The sequence below is a fragment of the Cloeon dipterum genome, chromosome 4 (genome assembly GCF_949628265.1).
Source record: "Cloeon dipterum chromosome 4, ieCloDipt1.1, whole genome shotgun sequence".
NCBI classification, from domain to species: domain Eukaryota; kingdom Metazoa; phylum Arthropoda; class Insecta; order Ephemeroptera; family Baetidae; genus Cloeon; species Cloeon dipterum.
This window is the reverse complement of record NC_088789.1, coordinates 34,422,963-34,446,789: the sequence shown is the minus strand read 5'-3', so window position 1 is coordinate 34,446,789 and position 23,827 is coordinate 34,422,963. Positions and strand designations below refer to the sequence as shown.

Sequence of the window (23,827 nt, the reverse complement as noted above, 5' to 3'; positions counted from 1 at the left end):
GTTGCTCGGCTTCTTTGAGCTTCCCAGCGTGAACACAGCAAACAATTTCAGCAGCAGCGTTCAAGACCTAAAGATGCGAAACAAAACATTCTAACGTGAAAACTGCTAATTATAGGAAACGCGTGCAACCGGCGCATCGGGAATGTCGTGCAGGTTGCGTACCTTCTGGAGTCGAAAATAAATTTTCTGCTTTATAATTCTTTGTTCTTCTGGCCGGCTCGCATAAGCACAACAATTTTGGGCTCACTGGCAACACTGGCCTTAGCGCGGCGCATTTTTTTCGACGGTCAGGCGTCCGAAGGACCAAAAGTTCAAAGGTCGGTGGTGCGCCTTTTGAACCTGGTTAGCGTGAAGTATGCAACGTGCGTATTTCCAGTGCGTCTCGAGTTGCATGTATTTGCCGGCGCAGCGCAATTCTTAAGCTCAGGTGGCAGCAACAGCAAAGTGCTCGTTCGCACAGCCGTGGGTGCCGACTATTGGCGTCGTTTCTCTGCGGTATATTTTAAACCTCGCTGGCACTTCTTGAATTAATTAAAATCCGCGCGAACGTCGTTGCATTCATTGATTTGTCTCTTGCAGCGCCCTTTTCTCCTGGGCGGTTGGGTGTCCGCCGAAGGTAAGGGAAGCTTCACCAGGGAAACGTATACCCTTTTGACCTTCTGCGCAGGTTGATGTGCACGCCAAGAAGTCATACGCCATACGCCGACCGATAACTCAAAGTAGAGCAGCGATCTAATCGCGAAACACTTTTCTTTTGTTCTGCTTCATTACGTGCAATTTCCAAATTCCACACTTTTTACTGAAATGTTTTTCTAACTGAGTGTCATTTTTTAAAGATTTTTTCACCATTTCTAATTAAAACGAATAGTATTGAGACAGATTGTTCGTTTCGGAGGTATATGGCAAATTTACATTTTGTTCAGTCTTGCAATTTTTATTCTCTCTTGATGTTCCAGGTCCAACGTCCGAATCATTGGTATGGAATGTTTTTTTTTTAAGAAAAAAGTATTCTGGTCCATAGAAGTCTTTAACAAAAAAATATATTTTGACGATGCTACTAATCGCATTTTGATCATAAAAAAATTAATTTATGATATTTCATTGTCGTGTGGATGAATTTTTATGCCATAGGGTTTTTATCTTCGTAAAAATATAAAAGGAAAACAAGCATTGACGAGTTTCTAAATCTGGATATTGACATTGACAGTCATGTTTTAAGGATTTATTAATTTTCTAAGTAAAACTAGCAGATTTTGAATAGTTCGTTGAATTGTGCCAATTTATTTGATCTTGTTCGAGATACAAACACAAGATTTACTTTATTTGATGTCAACACTAGGGATTTCATTTACTATGTCGCTGCGGTAGGAATCGATGTAATCAAAAACCGAATAGCTAACCATAGTACCCTGCTCGTTGCAGGTGATTTGAAAGTTAGCGCCTTGAACTTGGCCGTTGATCGCTATCATCGGATACCACCAGTAAGTGGGGCTGGTCAAACTGTCGAAAAATATCTACACAAAATACATAAGCTTTATTAACAAAATTTCGCCCACCTTGCACAATCCCACTGTAGTATCAACATTCATGCAAACTGCTCTGGTCTTATAAAATTCGCAACCTAGGGTGTCGAGTGTAATTGCTGCAACCTTCTTCAGTACGTGCTAAATTACAAAATGATCAAAAACTATTACTGTAAATCCGTGTAATTAATCGTCACTCAGCACCGATGTGCCGTTGAACAAAATCAATGTTGCATTAACGCTTGTTGAGAGGTTGTTGAAAGCCGACGCCACCATGGGATACTTTGCACTCGTAAACTTTTCGCAAAACTTGACGTACGTGAATGTGCCAGAAACAATTTGCTCAATCTTGGCCGGTGCTCGAACTCTGCCTTGCTGATCGATGATTTGCATGTTGGACACATTTCTGCAATCAAAAATTAATAATCAAATATGGATCTATAGACGCCTCTTCGATAAAGGAGGCTGTTAGGTTTCATTCGCAATTAATCTCAAGAAGATAAATATTCGAATTTGCCACTCTGATAAGTGATGACATGAAATTCCAAGTTTCCAAATGTTAAAAAGGGAAATATATGATACAAAAATATCGATTAAACATTTACCCATTAGCGTATGCGTCCTTCGTAGTCAGGAGATACCTGCCACTGACAACAAGTCCTGGAGCCGTGTACGGGTACGTCTTATCCAGCAAATTAAGATTCACCTGCGTTTAAATCACCATTTTAACAGATTCCTCGAGGTAAGCAAGATTTCCCCTCACTTACCACGTACGGGAATTCGGATCGCCGGGGCTGGCATCCGTTGGCACTGTCTGACCCTGCACACCTGGAGAGGGATCAGCAAAAAGGATTTGATATAAAATGAAATAAAAATTATGTCTTCGAGATATATGTAGTGCGTGTGGTAATTTTCAGAAGGAGAAGCTATGAAAGAGGACATCTTCAGAATATGTACCCATCGCACCTAGGGCGCAGAGGCCGAGGAGGACGCCAAACAAAGTTGTTGACCACTTCATTGTCTTCAAGAGAGAGAGAGAGAGAGAGAGAGAGAGAGAGAGAGAGAGAGAGAGAGAGAGAGAGAGAGAGAGAGAGAGAGAGAAGCTTTAGATTTACATATCAATTATGTGCTTGATGGAAATAATTCTCTTTGGTCAAGGTCTATAAACAATTAAAGTAAAACTCAATAATAATTTTATATTCTCTTCTTTTCCTTAATATATTTGAAGTTTTAAAAAGTATAATTCTTGGTTCTATACTGGCGTTTAGCTGTATACGAATTACGCGAAAGGAGACATCATGTATTGGAAAAATGCCATGGAAGGAAAATATTCAAAAATCGGTCGGTGTGAATTAAAAGGAAAACGCGTGCGCTTCTGTGTAGGTCGATGCTCTCGCAATTAATTTGAGACAAACCGAGTAAATTTATTTAAAAATCACTGGATTACAAAAATTATGAGAGAGAGAGTGACATACCGTGTGCGCCGCCACCTTTTATACCTTTCCCAGGACACGTACATGTGCGTTTTCTGTCGTGCAGCCTATCAAATTTTTAATCTAGGTCAAAAGGCACAATTTCTGCCCGTAGCTGCTAATAAAAAGTGATAACTTACAAAATAATGAAATAAGAAAAAAACTCGCTATCACCGGAGACGAAGAACCCGCGAGAGGTTTTTATTTTTCCCCCGTAAAAGGTGGAATATCGTATTTAATTGCTGAGTCGTTTTCCCCTTTGCTTTGTAAGTTCTTCAATTTTCTTTTTTGTTGCCGGTGAGAAAGAATAATTACTGACCTGAAAAGCGAAACGCAGGTGAATATCTCCTTCGATTGTACCTTCCGGCCAGGGTAGCGTGTTTTATCTCTGGTGAAAATGCTTCGTAAAAACACGCTGCCCTGACCGGAAGGTGCTATCGAAGGAGACTATGCGATGCGCTTCGCTTTTCAGGTCAGCAGTTAGTTATTCGTTATCACCTTCAACACAAAAGAAAATTGAAGAACTCACAAAGCATAAGGGAAATACGAAAAGCACGACTCTCGTTATTCCACCTTTTATATGATAAAAAATTAAAAGCTTCTCTCGGTCCTTCGTTTCCGGTGATTGCGAATTTAATGAGTTTTTACCTATGACATATATCATTTTTTTTCAGTTATCACTTTTGTGGACAGCTACGGCCGGAAAATGTGCCTTTTGACCTAGACTAAAAAACTTATACGCTGCTTGACACAAAACGAACACGCGTGTACTGAAACTGGTATAAAAGCTGAAATCTATGGTTGCGCCATCTGTTGGCGGCTTCGATCACTTAGAGTTTATACAACTGGTCAATTGGTATGGTTCAAAGTGTTCGGAGAGAAAGGGAACAGCTTGAAAATAATTACGTGTCGCTGGAAGGGCGCAGAGGCAGAGGACGGCGCCAAACAATACGGTTGACCACTTCATGATGTCTTCAAGAAAGGAGAGTGTGACATACCGTGTGCACCGCCAGCTTTTATACCCGTCTCAGGACACGTACTTACGTGTTCGTTTTCTGTCGTGCGGCCTATCAGTTTTTTAATCGAGGTCAGAAGGCACAATTTCCGCCCGTAGCTGTTCACAAAAGTGATAACTTAAAAAATAATGAGACATTTGATAAGAAAAAACCACGAACTTCGCTATCACTGGTAACGAACAACCGAGAGAAGCTTTTATTTTTTTCCACGTATACGGTGGAATATCGTATTTAATTGCTGCGTAGTTTCCTCCGTATCTCCCCTTTGCTTTGCGAGTTCTTCAATTTTCTTTTTTGTTGGAGGTGATAAAGAATAATTACTGCCCTCACCAGAAGGTGCTATCTAAGGGGACATTCACCTGCGTTTCGCTTTTCAGGTCAGCAATTATTCTTTATCACCTTCAACAAAAAAGAAAATTGAAGAACTCGCAAAAGTATAGGGGGGATACGAAAAACACTACACGTTATTCCACCTTCTCTCGGTTCTTCGTGTCCGGTGATAGCGAATTTTATGTTTTTTACTTATCAAATTTCTCATTATTTTTTAAGTTATCACTTTTGTGGACAGCTACGGGCGGAAATTGTGCCTTTTGACCTAGATTAAAAACTGATAGGCTGCACGACAGAAAACGAACACGTAAGTACGTGTCCTGGGACGGGTATAAAAGCTGGCGGCGCGCACGGTATGTCACAATCTCCTTCTTGAAGACATAATGAAGTGGTCAACCGTATTGTTTGGCGTCCTCCTCTGCCTCTGCGCCCTTCCAGCGACACGTAATTATTTTGAACTTCCCTTTCACTCCAATATCAGCCCGTTTTGGCTCGCATTGTTCAGCGGCACTCTCAGGAGTGTCAAAGCAATGGGAGGTATTTGAGCAGTTCGGAGATCTAATACTGGCTACCCAATGTCAGAAATGGCAAAAAGTGGTTAGTTTAGTGACTCGAAATGCTCAAATTGCTCAACGGGCTGGTAGAAAGCGCCACTTGCTGGTTTGCACCTTTCCTGCATGCGTGATTTGGCTTCACGGGACAAATGTCTAGCGTTTCAATGCAGTCCTCGGTGCGGAGGCAAGTGGCCCTTGAGTGGGCTGGGTCCCTGTGCGGCCTGGTGCGCCCATTCAATCCGTTCGCGGTGTTATTCCGCACCAGGGTTTCAGCATTCGTGCTAGTGCAGTGCGCGCCCTTTCCGGTCCGAGAGGACAGGGATAAAAAGGGAAAAAAAACACTTTGAACTATACCAATTCTTTGAGCTAACAGACATCATTTTTTTTAAATCTGTTTGATCATCCCTTTCCAGGTGTGCAGAGTCAGACAGTGCCAACGGATGCCAGCCCCGGCGAATTCCCCTACGTGGTAAGTGATGGGAAAGCTCGCTCACCTCGAGGAATCTGTTCAAATGGTGATTTAATCGCAGGTGAATCTTAATTTGCGTGATGAGACGTACCCGTACACGGTTCCGGGACTTGTTGTTAGTGGCAGGTATCTCCTGACTTCGGATAAAGCATACGTTCAAGGGTATAATATTAACTATATTGACATTTAATATTTTCCTGTATTAATACTGCTGCTTACAGTGGCGAATTCAATTCTTTATCTTGAGAAAAATTTCTAATGGGGCGGATTACACGGGGGCGGATCACGGCAACGCAACCTTGAGAACGGAACGGCAACGCTGGGCATAAGGCAAGCATTGTACAGTGTTTCAAGGTCGAGATAAAATACGGTGCCGTGATCCCCCCCCCCCCCCCGCGAAGCCTAATCGCACTAAACATCAATATAAAATCGATCAAAACGCATCTTCTAAACTTTCACACTACTTTTATTTGCAGAAATGTGTCGAACATGCAAATCATCGATCAGCTGGGCGTGTTTCGAACACCTTTTAAGATTCAGCAAATTGTTTCTGGCACATTCACGTACGTCAAGTTTTGCAGAATATTCAGAGGCACAAAGTATCCGATGACGGCGTCGCTTTTTAACGACCTCTCGACAAACGTTAGCGCAACGGCGATTTTTTTCAATGGCACCTCGGTAAGCTTTATAAATAACATGATTACCAATGTTTCGAGTGGGTTATTATTTTGCAATTTAGCCCGTACTCAGGAAGGTTGCTGCAATTGCATATGACTCCGTGACTTGCGATACCGAAGATAGGTTTAGAGATACCACTAAACGAATTTGCATGAAGAACGACGACACCGTGGGATTTTGCAAGGTGCGTCCGAAATTATGATTATTGCACGGATTAATCTTGATTTTAATTTTGTGTAGATATTTGTCGACAATATGTCCAGCCCCACTTACACGTGGTATTCGATGTTTGCGATCAATGGCCAAGTGCAAGGCGTTAACTTTTACCTCAGCTGCATGGCCAATGGTGACATGAGTGACCACTTCCTGTTTGATAACATCAATTCCTACCGCAGCGACATAATAAATGACATCCCCAGTGTTGACATCAAGTAAAGCGATCCATCGTGTGCTAGTTGGCATATCGAATCAGAACAAATAAATTGGCATGATACAAAAAAATAATGAATAAATATACTTGTTTTATTTTTTAGACAAAGAAAATCAATAAATCCTTCACGACTGTCAATATTAAAAAAAAACTCGCAAATGCTTGTTTGATATTATAAAGAAGATGCGAGCTTCAATTGATGAAAATCTTTAACGCATAAGATTCAACTTCAAAACCATGAAATATCATAAATTTATTTACTTTTGATTAAAATGCGATGGCATCGTCAACAAAACATTCCTCCAAAATAAACAATATTATGTCATCAATCAATTAAAAATGACGAAAAAATCTTTAAAAAGTGACAAAAATTACCCTCTCAGCGGGGTATTGGAAAATGCAAGCGTGAACACTGTCAAGCTGCATACAAGATGCGAACCAAACCATTCAATCATAATAAATTAACTGCTCATTGAAGGAAAGAAACGCCTGCAACCTGCACGTCAGGAATGTCATGTACCTTATTCTGGCGAACGGTCGAATTTTCAAAAAATAAATCCATTTATCGGCTGGCAGTGTTCCTTTTGCTGTGCACACACGCAAGCGTGCGAATAACCGAAAATTCCGCATAAAATCAAGTTTATCAAAGCCAAATTGCTGTAAATCGAGATATGAGCGTAATTTGACCTTCTGATTCGCTCGCCGAAATAGGAAGAAATTGCCCAGGAGCTCCGCCATGCTCGTGCGCGCGTTTCCAGCGGCCCTCGTTGCCGTCTGTGCGAAACCAGAATTTTTCGAAAATCCGCCGCAATTCGCACATGGGCCCCAAATTTTTCAAACTCGGTTTTCCGTCAATGCAAGTCGATCGGAAGAGTATAGTATAGTAATCGAAGCTGCATTAAATTTATCACTAATTAACTTTGAATGGGAGATGAAAATTACTCCGCACCGCGCGCCAAAATTGTTTCGTCCGAGGATTTTAATCCGATCGGGTCGAATTTAGTGCTACAACATTCCCAGATAAATTTCGCATCGATTAAATTGGCTCTTTTTAATTGTTGTCCCGCGTTCAAGACCTAAAAGATGCAAACTAAAGCATTCAAACGTGAAAAATAAACTGCTAATTCTAGGCAAGAAACGCGTGCAACCGGCGCATCGGGAATGTCGTGCAGGTTGCGTACCTTCTGGAGTCGAAAATAAATTTTCTGCTTTATAATTCTTTGTTCTTCTGGCCGGCTCGCATAAGCACAACAATTTTGCGCTCACTGGCAACACTGGCCTTAGCGCGGCGCATTTTTTTCGACGGTCAGGCGTCCGAAGGACCAAAGGTTCAAAGGTCGGTGGTGCGCCCTTTGCTCGCAGACGCAAAAATTGAATGTAGTTGTAATTTTCCGATTTGTAGAACCTGTTTAGCTTTAAGTATGCAACCTGCGTAGTTGCAGCGCGTCTCGCGTTGCATATGTACAATTCCTAAGCTCAGGTGGCAGCAACAGCAAAGTGCGCGTTCGCACAGCCGTGGGTGCCGACTATTGGCGTCGTTTCGCAGCAGTATATTTCAAACCTCGCTTTTAAAAATAATTAAAATCCGCGCGTACATAGTTCCAAGTTGCTTTATAATCTCTTGAAGCGCCCTCTTCTGCACCCTATCCGTCAACCTGGGTGGTTGGCTGCCCGGCAGGGAGTCCGAAGGTATATAAGGGAAGCTTCACCAGGCTTACTCTTTTGACCTTCTGAGTGCATCCACGCAGGTTGCGGGTCGCAAAGCCGTGCACGAAGTCGGTGTGCACGTCCCGCCAGCGCAGTTCTCTGCTGATTTGCACGCCAATTTAAGTAAACGCTGATTTCTCTGCCATTTTATGTAACGCGGGGAGCGTAAGACCCCCTCCGGCCGCACAGAGGGCCTCTCGGCGCAAGTGGTGCCCAAAAATGGCCCATTTCCGCACAGGTCCGATCTTAGAGAGGGCCCTCCTGCAAAAAGGTTGCCAGGGCTCGGCGAGACCTGTCGAGGTAGAGAATTTGACCCACATTCCCTCGCCCCGTCGAATTATTACACAATAAAAACCCTTAAACTATTGGTAAATTGGTTAAAAACTAAAAATTATCGCTGCGTGGGCTCACTTCCAACAATGCGGTTCTGAATAATTTCTGCGGAATTTGAAAAGAGTCGTTCAGGTGGCGTATCTCGCACCGCCGCACCGCGCCGCTGAAAAGTGCTTCGCCGTACACCGCACGTGTGCACTTTGCAGCTATCCGCGAGTGCAAAATCCGCAAGGAGAAACTCTAAAAGGCCAAAAAGAAATGAGGAACGTCGTCGACATGCGAAAGGTGAAAAATCTTCGCCAAGTATGTCTAAATGAGCTTGAAAAAGTATTAAAATTCGGCCTCAGGTCGGGGTAACCTGAAAAAGGTCATTCGAGTAGGTCAGGTTATAGCCCTCCCTAAGACGCGTCGGACGAGGGGTTGTGGTCGTTGGTAGCATGAACGGTTGAATTTGTACAAAAAAAAATAAACCAAAAGTTTTCGCGCAGCACAGCTCCGGAGTGCGAAATCCGCTGAAGGTGAGCACTAATAATCACTGCCGCCGGCAAAACCGCGTAAAGGTGCGACCTGAGGAAGGTCGGTGGTGGCGATGCCGAAAAATCGCTGCAGAGTGCCCAAAAACTCTGAAAAAGCATTACAATTCGGCCTGGGAAAGAATCTCATGTCGCGATACCCTGACAAAGGTCATTTAGGCAAGCCAGATCAAAGCCTGCCGCGAGCCCTGTCGAATGAGGGGCCGTGGTCGACTCTCCGACGAACGGTCGAATTTTCCCAAAAATAAATCCATTTTCGGCGGGCGCTGTGCACGCGTGTGAAAAACTGAAAAATCCGCATAAAATTATTTCTAGCTAAGTCAAAGTGCTGTAAATCGAGATTTGAACGTATTTTGACTTACCACCGTACCTGACAAAAGGAACAAATGGGCAAATGGAAAAATCGCCTTGGACCCTGAGGAGCTCGGACGGGCGTAACACTCTCTGGTTAGTCTTACAATAGCCCAAAATCAACTTTTGGCTATCTTGGAATATTTTTTAGCTGTAACCCAATAATTGGTGCAGATTTCAGGGTAGGGGGGGTACCCTGGAAATGTCAGTGAACTCGTTGAATTATTAGAAAAATAACTGCGTCCTTTTTGCGCGTCAAAATAGTCGGCGGTGTTTGAAAAGGCGCGGAGTGTTGCCAGAAGGAAGCGACGGTGTTGCTACTATCAGGTCGCACGGCCTGCGGAAGGTCGATAACAGCAGCAGGCAGTATGGTGAGAAACAGTAGCGGCCAGTATCGTCAAATGTGAGCGAAAACGCAGAAATAGCAATAAAAACCAGCGGCGGACAGGACCTTAGGTCGGGCAACCCTGAAAAAGGTCATCAGGGTGGGTCAGGTGGTGGTGATATTTTTACTGATAAAAATAGTAAAAAAATGGTTGATATTTAATAAATTTAATTTTTCTAATTCACCTTTTCTAAAAGGGTGCACCTTTTAGGGGAGACAAAAGTTTTTTCGCAATATCACACGCTACCCTGACCGGGAGGTGCTATCGAAGGTGACATTCGCTTTTCAGGTCAGCAATTTTTCTTTATCACCTCCAACAAAAAGGAAAATTGAAGCAAACGATAGAAACGACTTATTGGTAATAAAATAAATTTCATCCAAATTTCGGAGGTAATATTTGGCAAAATTATATTTAGCTCAGTCTTGCAATTTTAAGTCACTTGATGGTCCAGGTCCAAAACGACCGAGCATCATATTATAGCAATCATCGGTAATGCTTTAAAATTCCTATAGAAATTTAAATTAATTGCATTTAAAAAAGAAAATAGATTTATTTGAATTTATTTGAATATTTTACGCTAGAAATCAACTGAATTCAAAAGTGTCCCAGGAGCACTTTGCGTAATTTACCAAAAAAATTGTTTTCCAAACTCGATTAAAATTTGGACGGCTCTCGTTGCTCATCGCAGTTGCAAAGAAAATAAATTTATTCTTTCTTATGTTGTTTTATAGTTGATTTTCTGTGTTAAAAGATCCATCTTCGTAAAAAGAAAAAGGGAAACGTAAGCATTGACGATCGATCGAGCTTCATATTCTTGAAATTGCCAGTGGTTTAAGGACTTTTCTCAGTCATAAGAAATTAAAACAAGCAAATTTTTTTCTAGTTTTTTTTACAATATGCCAATTATTTATTTGATCTGATTCGAGATGCCAACTAACACATCATGAAGGTCTGCTTTATTTGATGTCAACACTGGGGATGGCATTTATAATATCGCTGCGGTAGGAATTGATGTTGTCAAAAAACCAGTTATCAGACGTGTCACCGTTCTGCAAGCAGTTGAAAAATACGTTGCTTCCTTGTACTTGGCCATTGATCGCCAACATCGGAGTCAACCGGTAATTGACTGTACTTTCGTAAAATATCTGCACAAAAAACGAATCATGATAAATCTGCGAGCAATAAATTTTCACCCACATTGCAAAATCCTGGGGTGGCATCTTGCTTCACGCAAATAGCCTTACTGTTCCCTCCTGCTAAGGGTGCGCAAGTCACGGAGTCGAATGCAAGTGCTGCGACCTTCTTCAGAACGGGCTAAATTTCAAGAATACGCCAACTAAAATTCCGTAATCAGAAGATGTATATCACTTACCGAGGTGCCATTATTGAACAAAATCATCGACGCGCTAACGTTTGTTGCGAGGTCGTTAAAAGCCGACGCCGTCATCGGATACTTTGCCCCACTAAACTTTTCGCAAAACTTGACGTATATGAATTTGTTAGAAGCAATTTTCACAATCTTCACCGGTGCTCGAATTGTGCCCTGCTGATCGATGATTTGCATGTTCGACACATTTCTGCAATCAAAAGGAATATGTGACAGTTCAGTTACTTTTTTGATCATTTTATAAATGCGTAGACAAAAAATCAAATTGCCCCAAACAAATTAGATTTCTTTCGAAAATTACCTAAAATTAAATTTGCCACTCTGAGAAGTGATAACTCGAAAGTCTAGTTTCCCAGTTTTTATGAGGACATATAACAAACAAATCTAAACAAAAATTTACCCTTTAGCGTATGCTTTATCCGAAGTCAGGAGATACCTGCCACTGACAACAAGTCCTGGAACCGTTAGCGGGTACATCTCCTCGAACAAATTAAGATTCACCTGCGTTTCAATCATCATTTTAACAGATTCCTCGAGGTGAACGAGATTTCCCATCACTTACCACGTAGGGGAATTCACCGGGGCTGGCATCCGTTGCCACTGTCTGACTCTGCGCACCTGGAAACAGATTAAAAAAATGATTTCTGTTAGCTCAAAGAATTGGTAGTTCAAAAAATTTTTTTTTTGCTCTTGTTATCCGTGTCCTCTCGGAGCGGGAAGGGCGCGAACTGCACTGGCACGAATGCTGAATTCCGAGTGCGAATAACACCGCGAACGGATTGAATGGGCGCACCGGGCCGCACAGGGACGCAGCCCTGCACTGAAGGGCCACTTGCCTCCGCACCGAGGACTGCATTGAAACGCTAGTCATTCGTCCCGTGAAGCCAAATCACGCATGCTGCAAAGGTGCAAACCAGCAAGTGGCGAGTCGCCTCCCAGCCCGTTGAGCAATTGAGCAATTCGAGTCACTAAACTGACCACTTTTTTGCCATTTCTGACATTGGGTAGCCAGTATTAGATCTCCCAACTGCTCAAATACCTCACATTGCTTTGACACTCCTGACTCCTGAAGAGTGCCGCTGAACAATGCGAGCCAACGGGCTGATATTGGAGTGAAAGGGAAGTTCTAAATAATTACGTGTCGCTGGAAGGGCGCAGAGGCAAAGGAGGACGCCAAACAAAGTTGTTGACCACTTCATTGTCTTCAAGAAAGAGAGTGTGACATACCGTTTGCACCGCCACCTTTTATACCTGTCTCAGGACGCAAGTGTTCGTTTTCTGTCGTGCGGCATATCAGTTTTTTATAATCTAGGTCAAAAGGCACAATTTTCGCCCGTATAGCTGCCCACAAAAATTGAAAATTTAAAAAATAATGAGAAATTTGATAAGAAAAAACTCGCTATCACCGGAGACGAAGAACCCGCGAGAGGTTTTTATTTTTTTCCACATAAAAGGTGGAATATCGTATTTAATTGCTGAGTCGTTTTTTTTCATATTTCCCCTTTGCTTTGTGAGTCCTTCAATTTTCTTTTATGTTGCCGGTGATAAAGAATAATTACTGACCTGAAAAGCGAAACGCAGGTGAATATCTCCTTCGACTGTACCTTCCGGCCAGGGTAGCGTGTTTTATCTCTGGTGAAAATGCTTCGTAAAAACACGCTGCCCTGACCGGAAGGTGCTATCGAAGGAGACTATGCGATGCGCTTCGCTTTTCAGGTCAGCAGTTATTCGTTATCACCTTCAACACAAAAGAAAATTGAAGAACTCACAAAGCCTAAGGGAAATACGAAAAGCACGACTCGTTATTCCACCTTTTATATGAAAAAAAAAAAATTAAAAGCTTCTCTCGCTCCTTCGTTTCCGGTGATTGCGAATTTAATGAGTTTTTACTTATCACATGTATCATTATTTTTTCAGTTATCACTTTTGTGGACAGCTACGGCCGGAAAATGTGCCTTTTGACCTAGACTAAAAAACTTATACGCTGCTCGACACAAAACGAACACGCGTGTACTGAAACTGGTATAAAAGCTGAAGTCTATGGTTGCGCCATCTGTTGGCGGCTTCGATCACTTAGAGTTTATACAACTGGTCAATTGGTATGGTTCAAAGTGTTCGGAGAGAAAGGGAACAGCTTGAAAATAATTACGTGTCGCTGGAAGGGCGCAGAGGCAGAGGACGGCGCCAAACAATGCGGTTGACCACTTCATGATGTCTTCAAGAAAGAGAGTGTGACATACCGTGTGCGCCGCCACCTTTTATACCTGTCCCAGGACGCACGAGTACGTGTTCGTTTTCCATTGTTCACACCGTATCAGTTTTTGATCGAGGTTAAAAGCCTCGTTTTCCGGCCCTTGCAGTTCACAAAAAAGATAACATATTTATTATCAAGAAGTTTTACACTCAAAAGAAATAAAGCATGAAAAAAAATAAATTAAATGAGAAAATAAATTAAAAACCTCTCTCGCATTTCTTTGTTTTCCGTGATAGTGAATTCAATGAGTTTTTTCTTATCAAATTTACATGTTATTTTGTTATCTTTTTGTGAACAGGACAAAGGGCCGGAAAACAAGGCTTTTAACCTCGATCAAAAACTGATACGGTGTGAACAATGGAAAACGAACACGTACTCGTGCGTCCTGGGACAGGTATAAAAGGTGGCGGCGCACACGGTATGTCACACTCTCTTTCTTGAAGACATCATGAAGTGGTCAACCGTATTGTTTGGCGCCGTCCTCTGCCTCTGCGCCCTTCCAGCGACACGTAATTATTTTCAAGCTGTTCCCTTTCTCTCCGAACACTTTGAACCATACCAATTGACCAGTTGTATAAACTCTAAGTGATCGAAGCCGCCAACAGATGGCGCAACCGTAGACTTTATCTTTTATACCAGTTTCAGTACACGCGTGTTCGTTTTGTGTCGAGCAGCGTATAAGTTTTATAGTCTAGGTCAAAAGGCACATTTTCCGGCCGTAGCTGTCCACAAAAGTGATAACTGAAAAAAAATGATATATGTCATAGGTAAAAACTCATTAAATTCGCAATCACCGGAAACGAAGGACCGAGAGAAGCTTTTAATTTTTTTTTCATATAAAAGGTGGAATAACGAGTCGTGCTTTTCGTATTTCCCTTAGGCTTTGTGAGTTCTTCAATTTTCTTTTGTGTTGAAGGTGATAACGAATAACTGCTGACCTGAAAAGCGAAGTGCATCGCATAGTCTCCTTCGATAGCACCTTCCGGTCAGGGCAGCGTGTTTTTACGAAGCATTTTCACCAGAGATAAAACACGCTACCCTGGCCGGAAGGTACAATCGAAGGAGATATTCACCTGCGTTTCGCTTTTCAGGTCAGTAATTATTCTTTCTCACCGGCAACAAAAAAGAATATTGAAGAACTTACAAAGCAAAGGGGAAAACGACTCAGCAATTAAATACGATATTCCACCTTTTACACGGGAAAAATAAAAACCTCTCGCGGGTTCTTCGTTTCCGGTGATTGCGAGCATTTTTCTTATTTCATTATTTTTTAAGTTATCACTTTTGTGCGCAGCTACAGGCGGAAATTGTGCCTTTTGACCTAGATTATAAAAAACTGATACGCCGCACGACAGAACACGAGCACTTGCGTCCTGAGACAGGTATAAAAGGTGGCGGCGCGCACGGTATGTCACACTCTCTTTCTTGAAGACATAATTAAGTGGTCAACCGTATTGTTTGGCGTCCTCCTCTGCCTCTGCGCCCTTCCAGCGACACGTAATTATTTTGAACTTCCCTTTCACTCCAATATCAGCCCGTTGGCTCGCATTGTTAAGGCACTCTCAGGAGTGTCAAAGCAATGGGAGGTATTTACTCGCGGGTGCCCGAAGGGTTGGACATGCGGTATAACCAATGGGTGCCCATCTGGGTGCCCACGGGGGGTAGCCGAGTGACCGAACGCGGGCACCCAATGGGCACCTTTTGGTTGACTTTTTTTTCGGTGGGTTGAGCAGTTCTGAGTTCTAATACTGGCTACCCAATGTCGGAGATGGCAGAAAGTGGTTAGTTTAGTGACTCGAAATGCTCAAATTGCTCAACGGGCTGGTACAAAGCGCCACTTGCTGGTTTGCACCTTTCCAGCATCGTGATTTGGCTTCACGGGACACGAATGTGTAGCGTTTCAATGCAGTCCTCGGTGCGGAGGCAAGTGGCCCTTCAGGTGGGCTGGGTCCCTGTGCGGCCTGCTGCGCCCATGTTATCTGTTCGCGGTGTTATTGGGACCCGGGTTTCAGCATTCGTGCTAGTGCAGTGCGCGCCCTTCCCGGTCCGAGAGGACAGGGATAAAAAGAGAAAAAAAAACATTTTGAAATACCAATTCTTTGAGCTAACAGACATATCATTTTTTTTTAAATCTGCTTGCTTATCCCTTTCCAGGTGTGAAGAGTCAGACAGTGGCCATGGATGCCAGCCCCGGTGAATTCCCCTACGTGGTAAGTGATGGGAAATCTCGTTTACCTCGGGGATTTCGCTGAAATGATGATTTTAACGCAGGTGAAGCTTAATTTGCTGGATGAGACGTACCCGAAAACGGTTCCAGGACTTGTTGTCAGTGGCAGATATCTCCTGACTTCAAATGAAGCAAACGTTAACGGGTTTAATAACTTTGTTGCCATTTAATATTTTCCCATATTAATACTGCTGGTTAGAGTGGCGAATTAAATTCTTTATCTTCTTGAGAAAAATTTCTAATTGGGCGGATTACACGGCACCGTTTTTTATCTCGACCTTGAAACACTGTACAATGCAATCCTAATGCCCAGCGTTGCCATTGCTTGTCAAGGTTTCGTTGCCGTATTCCGCCCCAGTGAAGCCTAATCGCACTGTACATCGATTAATCTACATCAATATAATCGATCAAAACGCATATTCTAAACTTCACACTACTTTTATTTGCAGAAATGTTTCGAACATGGAAATCATCGACCAGCTGGGCGTGTTTCGAACACCTTTTAAGATTCAGCAAATTGTTTCTGCCCTATTCACGTACGTCAAGTTTTGCAGAATATTCAGAGGCACAAAGTTTCCCATGACGGCGTCGCTTTTTAACGACCTCTCAACAAACGTTAGCGCAACGGTGATTTTTTTCAATAACACCTCGGTAAGTTTTATAAATCCATTGATTACCAATGTTTCGAGTGGGTTATCTTGCAATTTAGCCCGTACCGAGGAAGGTTGCTGCAATTGCATATGACTCCGTGACTTGCGATACCGCAGAAAAATTTGGAGATACCACTAAAAAAATTTGCATGAAGAAGGATGACACCGTGGGATTTTGCACGGTGCGTTCGAAATTATATAACGCGTGGATTAATCTTGATTTTAATTTTGTGTAGATATTTACCGACAGTTCGTCTGGCCCCACTACCACTTACCAGTGGTATCTGATGTTAGCGATCAATGGCCAAGTGCAAGGCGTTAACGCTAACATTTGGTGCAATGCCAATGGTGACATGGGTGGCCACTTTCTGTTTGATAACATCAATTCCTACCGCAGCGACATAATAAATGCCATCCCCAGTGTTGACATCAAATAAAGCGATCCATCGTTTGTTGGCATATCGAATCAGATCAAATAAATTGGCACGATAAAAAATAATGAATAACTTCTTGTTTTATTTTTTGGACATAGAAAATCAATAAATCCTTCACGACTGTCAATATTAAAAAATTCGCAAATGCTTGTTTGTTATTTTATTAAAAAGATACGAGCTTCAATAGACGAAAATCTTTAATGTAAAAGAATCAACTTCAAACCCATGAAATATCATAAATTTATTTACTTTTGATTAAAATGCGAGGGGTAGCATCGTCTACAAAACATTTATCCGAAATAAACAATATTATGTCATCAATCAATTAAAAATGACGAAAAAATCTTTGAAAAAGTGACCAAAAAATGTATCCTCTTAGCGGGGTATTGGAAAATGCAAGCGTGAACACAAGATGCGAACCAAGCCATTCAATCACAATAAATTAACTGCTCATTGAATGAAAGAAACGCCTGCAACCTGCACTTCAGGAATGTCGTGCAGGTGGCATACCTTATTCTGGCACGGAAACTCAATTTTCTACATTTAAGCTGCAATAAAATTCAATTTCCGTGAGGATAGAAAGCATAGTTTTTGATGCCTTTTCCGCGCCTTCGAATACACTTGGCGATACTTAGCGAAGATTTTTCACCACGGACCCTGTCAGGATCAGGATTTTTCTAACGCCGCGGATTGGTATTTCTCGTGAAAAACCAACTGCGCTAAATTTTTAAATGGGAAATCTTTTTTACATTTTAGCCTTGATGGGGGAAACTTATTGCAACTTGAGACGCACTTGAACTACGCAGGTTGCATGCTTTAGGAGCCTCCTTGACTTTATTTGAGAAAAGTTAGTTAACGCCATCTAGCTGTGTGGTTGACAAATATATTTGTACGACTTACTTTAATCTAGATAGAAAATTGTTAGATCAATTTTCCATTTTCTTCATGCGTATTATGTGAATTTATGTAGTTTTGTGTCACATATTTTTTTCGAAAATAAAAGGCGAAGAGAGTGCTAGAAAATGTGTCACCTGTTTCACTGTGTTGCTTTATCATTTTACGTCAATATTTCAGGCAGGGAAAACCACAGCAGCTGGCGTTGACGCTTTCAATAGCAAATTGGGTCGTCACCGGAAGGTGTGAACAACATGGTAACAGGATGTAAAACACGTCAGGCCGCCGCATACAACAAAACAACAGCCATGCACGGTGAAATTCAGTTCAGATGCAGAGGAGAACTAGAGAACAATGCGTATATGGTATTGGAGCTTCACTTTGATTTTATTATTCGATGTAGCTAACGTGAGTAGAATTAATTTGGAATACTTAACTTGTTTAACATCGGGTCTGAATCAGAGCAAGAAACAGTCGAAATCGAGACACTCTAAAGGTATCACAGGGTCTTAAATATTAAGATAATTTTTAAAAATAGGCCTTTAAGTTATCCGAAGGAAAACCATTATCAAGTGTTGCGGCTTGAAGAGATGCTTGCCTTCCGTGATGAAGAAACGGCCGATGAACAACACGACAATTACATTGGACCAAAAGAGCAAAGTACGTGGCCAAAGAGTAAGAGCCACTCCCAAAATTTTGCTTTATCAAGGCCAACAGGCTGCCAACAACGCTGCTGATGAGTTCGGTGGAAACAACAGGAAACTGGGGCGAGAGTGACGTCACCAAACCAACAACTGTCGAAGCGATGATGAGTAAAAATCAGCACGAACTTATTTACACGAAATAATTTATGATTTATTGCTGTATGTAGTTAATGTGAAATATTTTCTTAAAAAAAAGCTCAGGACTCAGTCAGTCACGGCGACAGCGTGGAAACGACTGGAAGATCTGAGACCACCACCAGTCAAAAATCTGATCTAACAATCAAAACGACTGTTCTTCCTCTTGAAGCAACCAGTAGCGCCATGACGGCTAAACTGAACACTTCTCCGCCGTTAACAACCTCAACGGAAATAATTTCAACTAACCCGTCAAGTACAACTTCAACAATAGCACCAACAAGCACATCAACAACAACAAATGCACCAACAACTACAACAACAACAGTAACCACGACCATGATCAAAACGACGACGATGACAACAACCACAACAACACCACCAACTACTACGACGGTTTGCTTAGAATCTGATTTTAGCTATCTTGATTTTAAACACAAATTCCTTAGCCTAAGTGCATCTTGTCGTGCACAGATTTCAACAACTATATGGTGGTAAGTTATTTTTTTAACTCTTATATAATATGATTTTACTGAATGTTAACAGAGAACACCATCGATCAAACCCTCCTCTTGTGAGTAGCATAAACATTCATTTGAGTGATTTATAAATAAATTTCTTGCAGCCGATGGTTCTGTGCAAGGTGTGAGCACGTGCACAAAGAAATATTATGTATCTAGCGTAACTGTAAGGGATTAAAATTAAAAGAAATCAGAAAAAAATGTCAGATATTCTTCAGGCTCCGAGAAATGAAGCTGCTTTGCGATGCAAGTCGATGAAAATGGCGCTCTTGGCTGTCACTTCTATCGCGGAATTGGACTGTCTTTTCAGTGTGAAAGGTTTTTAACCCTGAATGTGTATCACGGATTGGATGAATTGATTATATCCTGATTAGAGGGTACATATTGGACGAGTGGATCTAATGAGGATGAAAATTGCAATTTGGCGAAAAAATACTCATGGTGCTCGACAGGCTCCGATATTTCAACAACCCTCACGTCTTCGTCCAAGTTTTGGCTGCCGACCAACACAATCCCTTCCTCTTTGGAACGCTGTCTGGCTGTTGTCACCTCCCAAAAAGGGTTGGTGCATAAGAAATGCGACGATGTTCTGCCCTACATCTGCCAGTTTGAGGTCGACTGCCCAAAAACTTGCACGAAAAATGTTAGAAATGAAATTTCATAGTTAAAGTTTATTGATTTACTATCATTTCTACTCCAGGATTCTTTGTTTGACTTGGATGGGAACTTAAAACGTATAGAATTAAAGACAATATGGGATCCAGAATTTTGATTTCTCTTTTATTCTAGGTAAAAATTCATTGGGTTATTGGACTGACGTCGGCAGCTACACATATCTCTTTGGAAATAAGCTGGTTTAGCATATTCAAGTATTATTGCGATTAAGATTTTAATTTTGACACACCCGCAGATGACTTGGGATGGAACCTGGAGTCAGTGTTGCGCTTTGGGAATGAAAACGCTCACTATTGACAACGCTGAGGAGCAAGCAGGACTTTCAAACTTGACCATCTTGCTTAAAGGTTGTAAAATGCAATTTGGACATGTTTCTATAAGTTATGTGCAGACAATTGGCCAATTAATTACAACTACTGGACTTCCGGAACGTGGAAAGGGGCTCCTGAGGGTCAGTGGTCGTGGTGCGAGTCCGCGGGGACCAGCACCTTGGATCAGGGCCTCAAATGGGAAAGCGGTCAGCCGGACAACCTTGGAGGCAGCGAACAGTGCATTCACTTCAGCTTTGCTATGAATTCCACGCAAGCCGTCCTGACTGATAGGAATTGCTCCAACAGATACATTTACGCTTGCAAAGTAAAGACTGATTGCCATACAGATGCATGTTTAATCAACATTTTGTTTAATTTCAGATGCCATATATGGTGACTCCAAAGCCATGCGTTGTCGCTTGTCCGAAATCCTGCCAGCGTGACGTAAAATAACTTACATCTTAATAAGAACATTATAATATATTGTTGATATAAAGGCTTCACTGTTCACCCCTGATGATCAACTTATAAGTATTATTTTTATTTTTTTAAACTTTTATTTTTTAAAACAGAAATAAGACCATACTTCTTACGGTGAGTGGTTTAATGGGTGCGGCCGCAATTATTTGTTCTACAATAAAATGAGAGTATGTCGATGAGAATTATTACGTAAATTATGATTCAATATTTTTGTATCTCTCAAGTTGAATTGGGCAAGTGCCTGGGCAACCTGTTGCAGCTTTAGAATGGGCCTGACCTTCTTAGATACATCTGACAAATTACAATGCATTTCCAATATAATCACAAGTATATGTTTTTTATAATACAATCCTAATTTGTCTCATTCATTTTTAAAGAGTTTCCACCACATACAATTGGAGACTTTTGGCTTTCGGGAACGGCTTTAGGATGCGGAGGAAACCTTCACTGGTGCTTCCTGGACCGCGATTTCAACAACAAAGATCTGAAGTGGAAGGAAGGTCACCCTAAGATAGGCCTCGAGTGCGTTTACCTCGAAGCGAGGAACGATTCGGTTCTTTTGGCAACTGCGGATTGCAATGAACAGAAACAGTTTCTGTGCGATGTGCAGAAGCGGGGCCAGAGCCAGGTCGCCAAGCTGAATGAATGCCTCGAAACTTGGCAAGTCAATGATGGTAGATAATTTTAAGAGGAATATTAAGATCAAAAGAATAATTTTGAATTTTATCACAGAGGAACTCTACTGGCTCATGAACGCGACCTATTTGCAAGAAACTAACATCACACGCCGCCAGAAGGTTAGCTCCAATTTTTCAGTTAAATACATTCGGACCTTATTCGAAAATTTTCAGTGCTTTATCAGATGCATCGGGAACATGTTTGGATTGGTAACTCATTTCCTTCTTTTGCGTACAAATTTTAAAAAAAATTGTTTCTGCTACTAAATTTCTTTTCAACAATGCGCCCCTTATGTTCTCAATAAGATTTTTATTAGGCTCTTGATTTTAATAATTTTGAAGATGGGCTTTGGAGACGTGAACGCTATTGCATTGTTACGACAAGTTGAGCTTGCGACCCAGGGTGGACCTCAGAAAATGGAAGACGGACTGAAGGTCCAAGACGAGTGCGGCGGGAAAAGTAAACTTTGGCATGTATTCTAAAAATCACACTTTTTTCACACAAAATTTAAGATTTCGATGACGAGTGCGTGACTGCGTTCGAAATATACAAGTGTGGACAGGAAAAAGCTCCCGACATGGTTTTCAACATGGTCTCGAATAACTTCGGCACCGGGCCAGTGGTTAGATCAAAAGATAGAACTATTATTTTTTTGTGGATCTAATTTAAGTTTAGGTTGAACCACCAGTTCCAGGCATTCCGGTTTGGAGAACTTGTTGGCTTTCAGGTGCTGGATTTCCGTGCGCTTCAGACGTATATTATTCTGTAAAACCATATGGTTCAAATAAACAATTTAATAATTTTTAGCAAACAGCTATCAATGCAATAAATGCTAATACTGGTAAGCATTCATTTTCCTGGTGGTTATATACTCAAATTAAAATATTTTCCAAGACGCCAGTGGGATAAAAATTACATTTCAAGGCAAGACCTTTTTTGTGTCATATGATGACCCTGCTTGGAATTTGGTAAATTAATTACCAATTTTTTTAAACCAACTACAAATAAATTAATCTATAAAGAACGCGGTTGATGCTTACCAACATTGCTGCAAGCTTGGAATGAGACTGTACGAACCTCAGACCTTAAAAGAACTTTATTACACCAGGAACTTAACAGGTACGTATACGCAATTAAAAAATCATATACAGGGCAATTTTTAAGCTTGTTTTGGTTTAATTTTCTTGCGGCTCTTGTTTCATATATAAAAAATTTAAGCATTCTAAAACTTGATGGAATCTCGCGTCTTGGCAAAAAATATTGATTAAAAGATTGTATTTCTTTGATATTGAAACATAAAAATATTGCAAAAAATGGTTGCAAGCTGCTCAAATTAAATAAAGTATGTATATATACTGATATATATTAAAAGGTTTAATAATATCTGCAAATTGGCTCTGAAAAATACAATAAAATACACAAGTTAAACATGAATTTATATGAAATATATGAAAAAAATGTGAAGGAAACAATGAAAAATAAAACCGTCTAAAATCGACTAATTTGCTCTTAGAAATATTATAAAAATAGTCGACATTTTCAGCCAAAAAATTGGCTTAAAATTCACAGCCCTAGTTATGAACAGCATATTAAGTTTGTTTGCTTGTTAAAAATAAAAATTTATCGATTGAAAGAACTGGCTGGTGGACCTGAATTCCATGATGCCATCTTTATCTTGCTGGGCGACACGGAATTCATCAACAGTACGCACGAGGTTTGGTGCGGCAGCAGGACCTTGGTTCCAGACGACATGTTCGACCCTGATCCGACCTTAAGGTACCCTACCACTAAGTCGATTGTCAGTTATAACAATGGCCCTACGATGTATATGGCGATCGATGAAAATAAATCCATCCTTGACATTCACTTCTATTACATACAACATCAAACACCTGGTTCTGGTGTCGTTAGAAGATTTATCTGCGAGCAAGTGTAACACGGATTTTGAATAAAAATTTTAATTGTTTTCTTTGGTTTACTTCTAACTCTCTTGTTTTATTGAAGAAAAAACTTGAGCTGTGTGCATGAAAACGATTTCTGCGTGTTACTTCAATTTTTAATTCCAGAGCGGAGGCAAATTTGCATATTAACGCAGTGAATATTTCATCTTTGTGAACAAATCGATGTTAAGTCAGCGCTCGCGAGAGAGCGACTGACGACTGGTGAGTGATTAGCACAGTCAAGTCAATTTTTGTCTCGGAGGTGGGGAGATTAGTATTAAATGCTCGTCGCGAGAGTATTACTCGCACTACTCGCAGTCGGAGACGAGAAGCACTAAGGAGAGTCTCCTTAAGAAGCACACCTGTGTAGATTGTAGATGACCACAAAAGGTCAAAATGGTAGCCTCTACCTGTCCCTGGTGAAGCTCATCCTTGCCTATTGATCTCCTGCCTGGCACCCAACCACGAAGGTTGATGGATAGCTTGCTTGATCGAAAGTTAAAGTTGAAGGAGAAACACAGCAGAAACCTTTTAGTTCAGTATGAAGCTGTACCATCCAACATCAATACGTCAGTGGGGAAAACCACAGCAGCTGGCGTTGATACTTTAAAAACAAAAATTGGGTCGTCACAGGAAGGTGTGAGGAACATGATAACAGGATGTACAACACGTCAGGCCGCCGCAAACACAAAAGCAGCCGCGGTGAAATTCAGTTCAGATGCAGAGGAGAACTAGATAACAATGCGTATATTGTA

At 41.4% G+C, this 23,827-nt stretch overlaps 2 protein-coding genes across 2 annotated transcripts; both read left to right on the top strand.

Moving 5' to 3' along the window:
• Window positions 1-15,182: 15,182 nt before the first annotated feature.
• LOC135943878 (uncharacterized) lies at window positions 15,183-16,737 on the top strand. The gene is made up of 6 exons (XM_065490545.1): window positions 15,183-15,204; window positions 15,578-15,633; window positions 15,695-15,795; window positions 16,100-16,301; window positions 16,360-16,482; window positions 16,537-16,737. Exons 1-6 carry the CDS (start codon window positions 15,183-15,185, stop codon window positions 16,735-16,737), a joined length of 705 nt encoding a protein of 234 aa, XP_065346617.1.
• Window positions 16,738-17,966: 1,229 nt separating this feature from the next.
• On the top strand, window positions 17,967-23,068 carry LOC135943877 (uncharacterized). The gene is made up of 27 exons (XM_065490544.1): window positions 17,967-18,036; window positions 18,091-18,124; window positions 18,176-18,288; window positions 18,338-18,863; window positions 18,917-18,961; window positions 19,014-19,041; window positions 19,093-19,154; window positions 19,207-19,306; window positions 19,363-19,631; window positions 19,689-19,722; window positions 19,778-19,842; window positions 19,899-20,010; window positions 20,055-20,299; window positions 20,356-20,418; window positions 20,472-20,505; window positions 20,554-20,621; window positions 20,679-20,781; window positions 20,832-21,128; window positions 21,187-21,251; window positions 21,306-21,341; window positions 21,474-21,591; window positions 21,645-21,754; window positions 21,808-21,885; window positions 21,940-21,973; window positions 22,027-22,100; window positions 22,155-22,251; window positions 22,767-23,068. The coding sequence occupies exons 4-27, from the start codon at window positions 18,654-18,656 to the stop codon at window positions 23,066-23,068; spliced, it is 2,649 nt and encodes an 882-aa protein (XP_065346616.1). The 5' UTR covers window positions 17,967-18,036; window positions 18,091-18,124; window positions 18,176-18,288; window positions 18,338-18,653.
• The last annotated feature ends 759 nt before the right edge of the window (window positions 23,069-23,827 follow it).

Bases quoted from the DNA above. Each gene is read 5' to 3' on its own strand.
- LOC135943878 (XM_065490545.1), top strand. From the start codon at position 15,183: ATGTCGGAGATGGCAGAAAGTG. The intron at 15,205-15,577 runs GTTAGTTTAGTG...ATCCCTTTCCAG, and splicing joins GTCGGAGATGGCAGAAAGTG to GTGTGAAGAGTCAGACAGTG. The intron at 16,302-16,359 runs GTAAGTTTTATA...CTTGCAATTTAG, and splicing joins TTTTTTTCAATAACACCTCG to CCCGTACCGAGGAAGGTTGC.
- LOC135943877 (XM_065490544.1), top strand. From the start codon at position 18,654: ATGACGGCTAAACTGAACACTTCTCCGCCGTTAACAACCTCAACGGAA. The intron at 19,307-19,362 runs GTTTTTAACCCT...TATCCTGATTAG, and splicing joins CTGTCTTTTCAGTGTGAAAG to AGGGTACATATTGGACGAGT. The intron at 22,101-22,154 runs GTAAATTAATTA...TAATCTATAAAG, and splicing joins ATGACCCTGCTTGGAATTTG to AACGCGGTTGATGCTTACCA.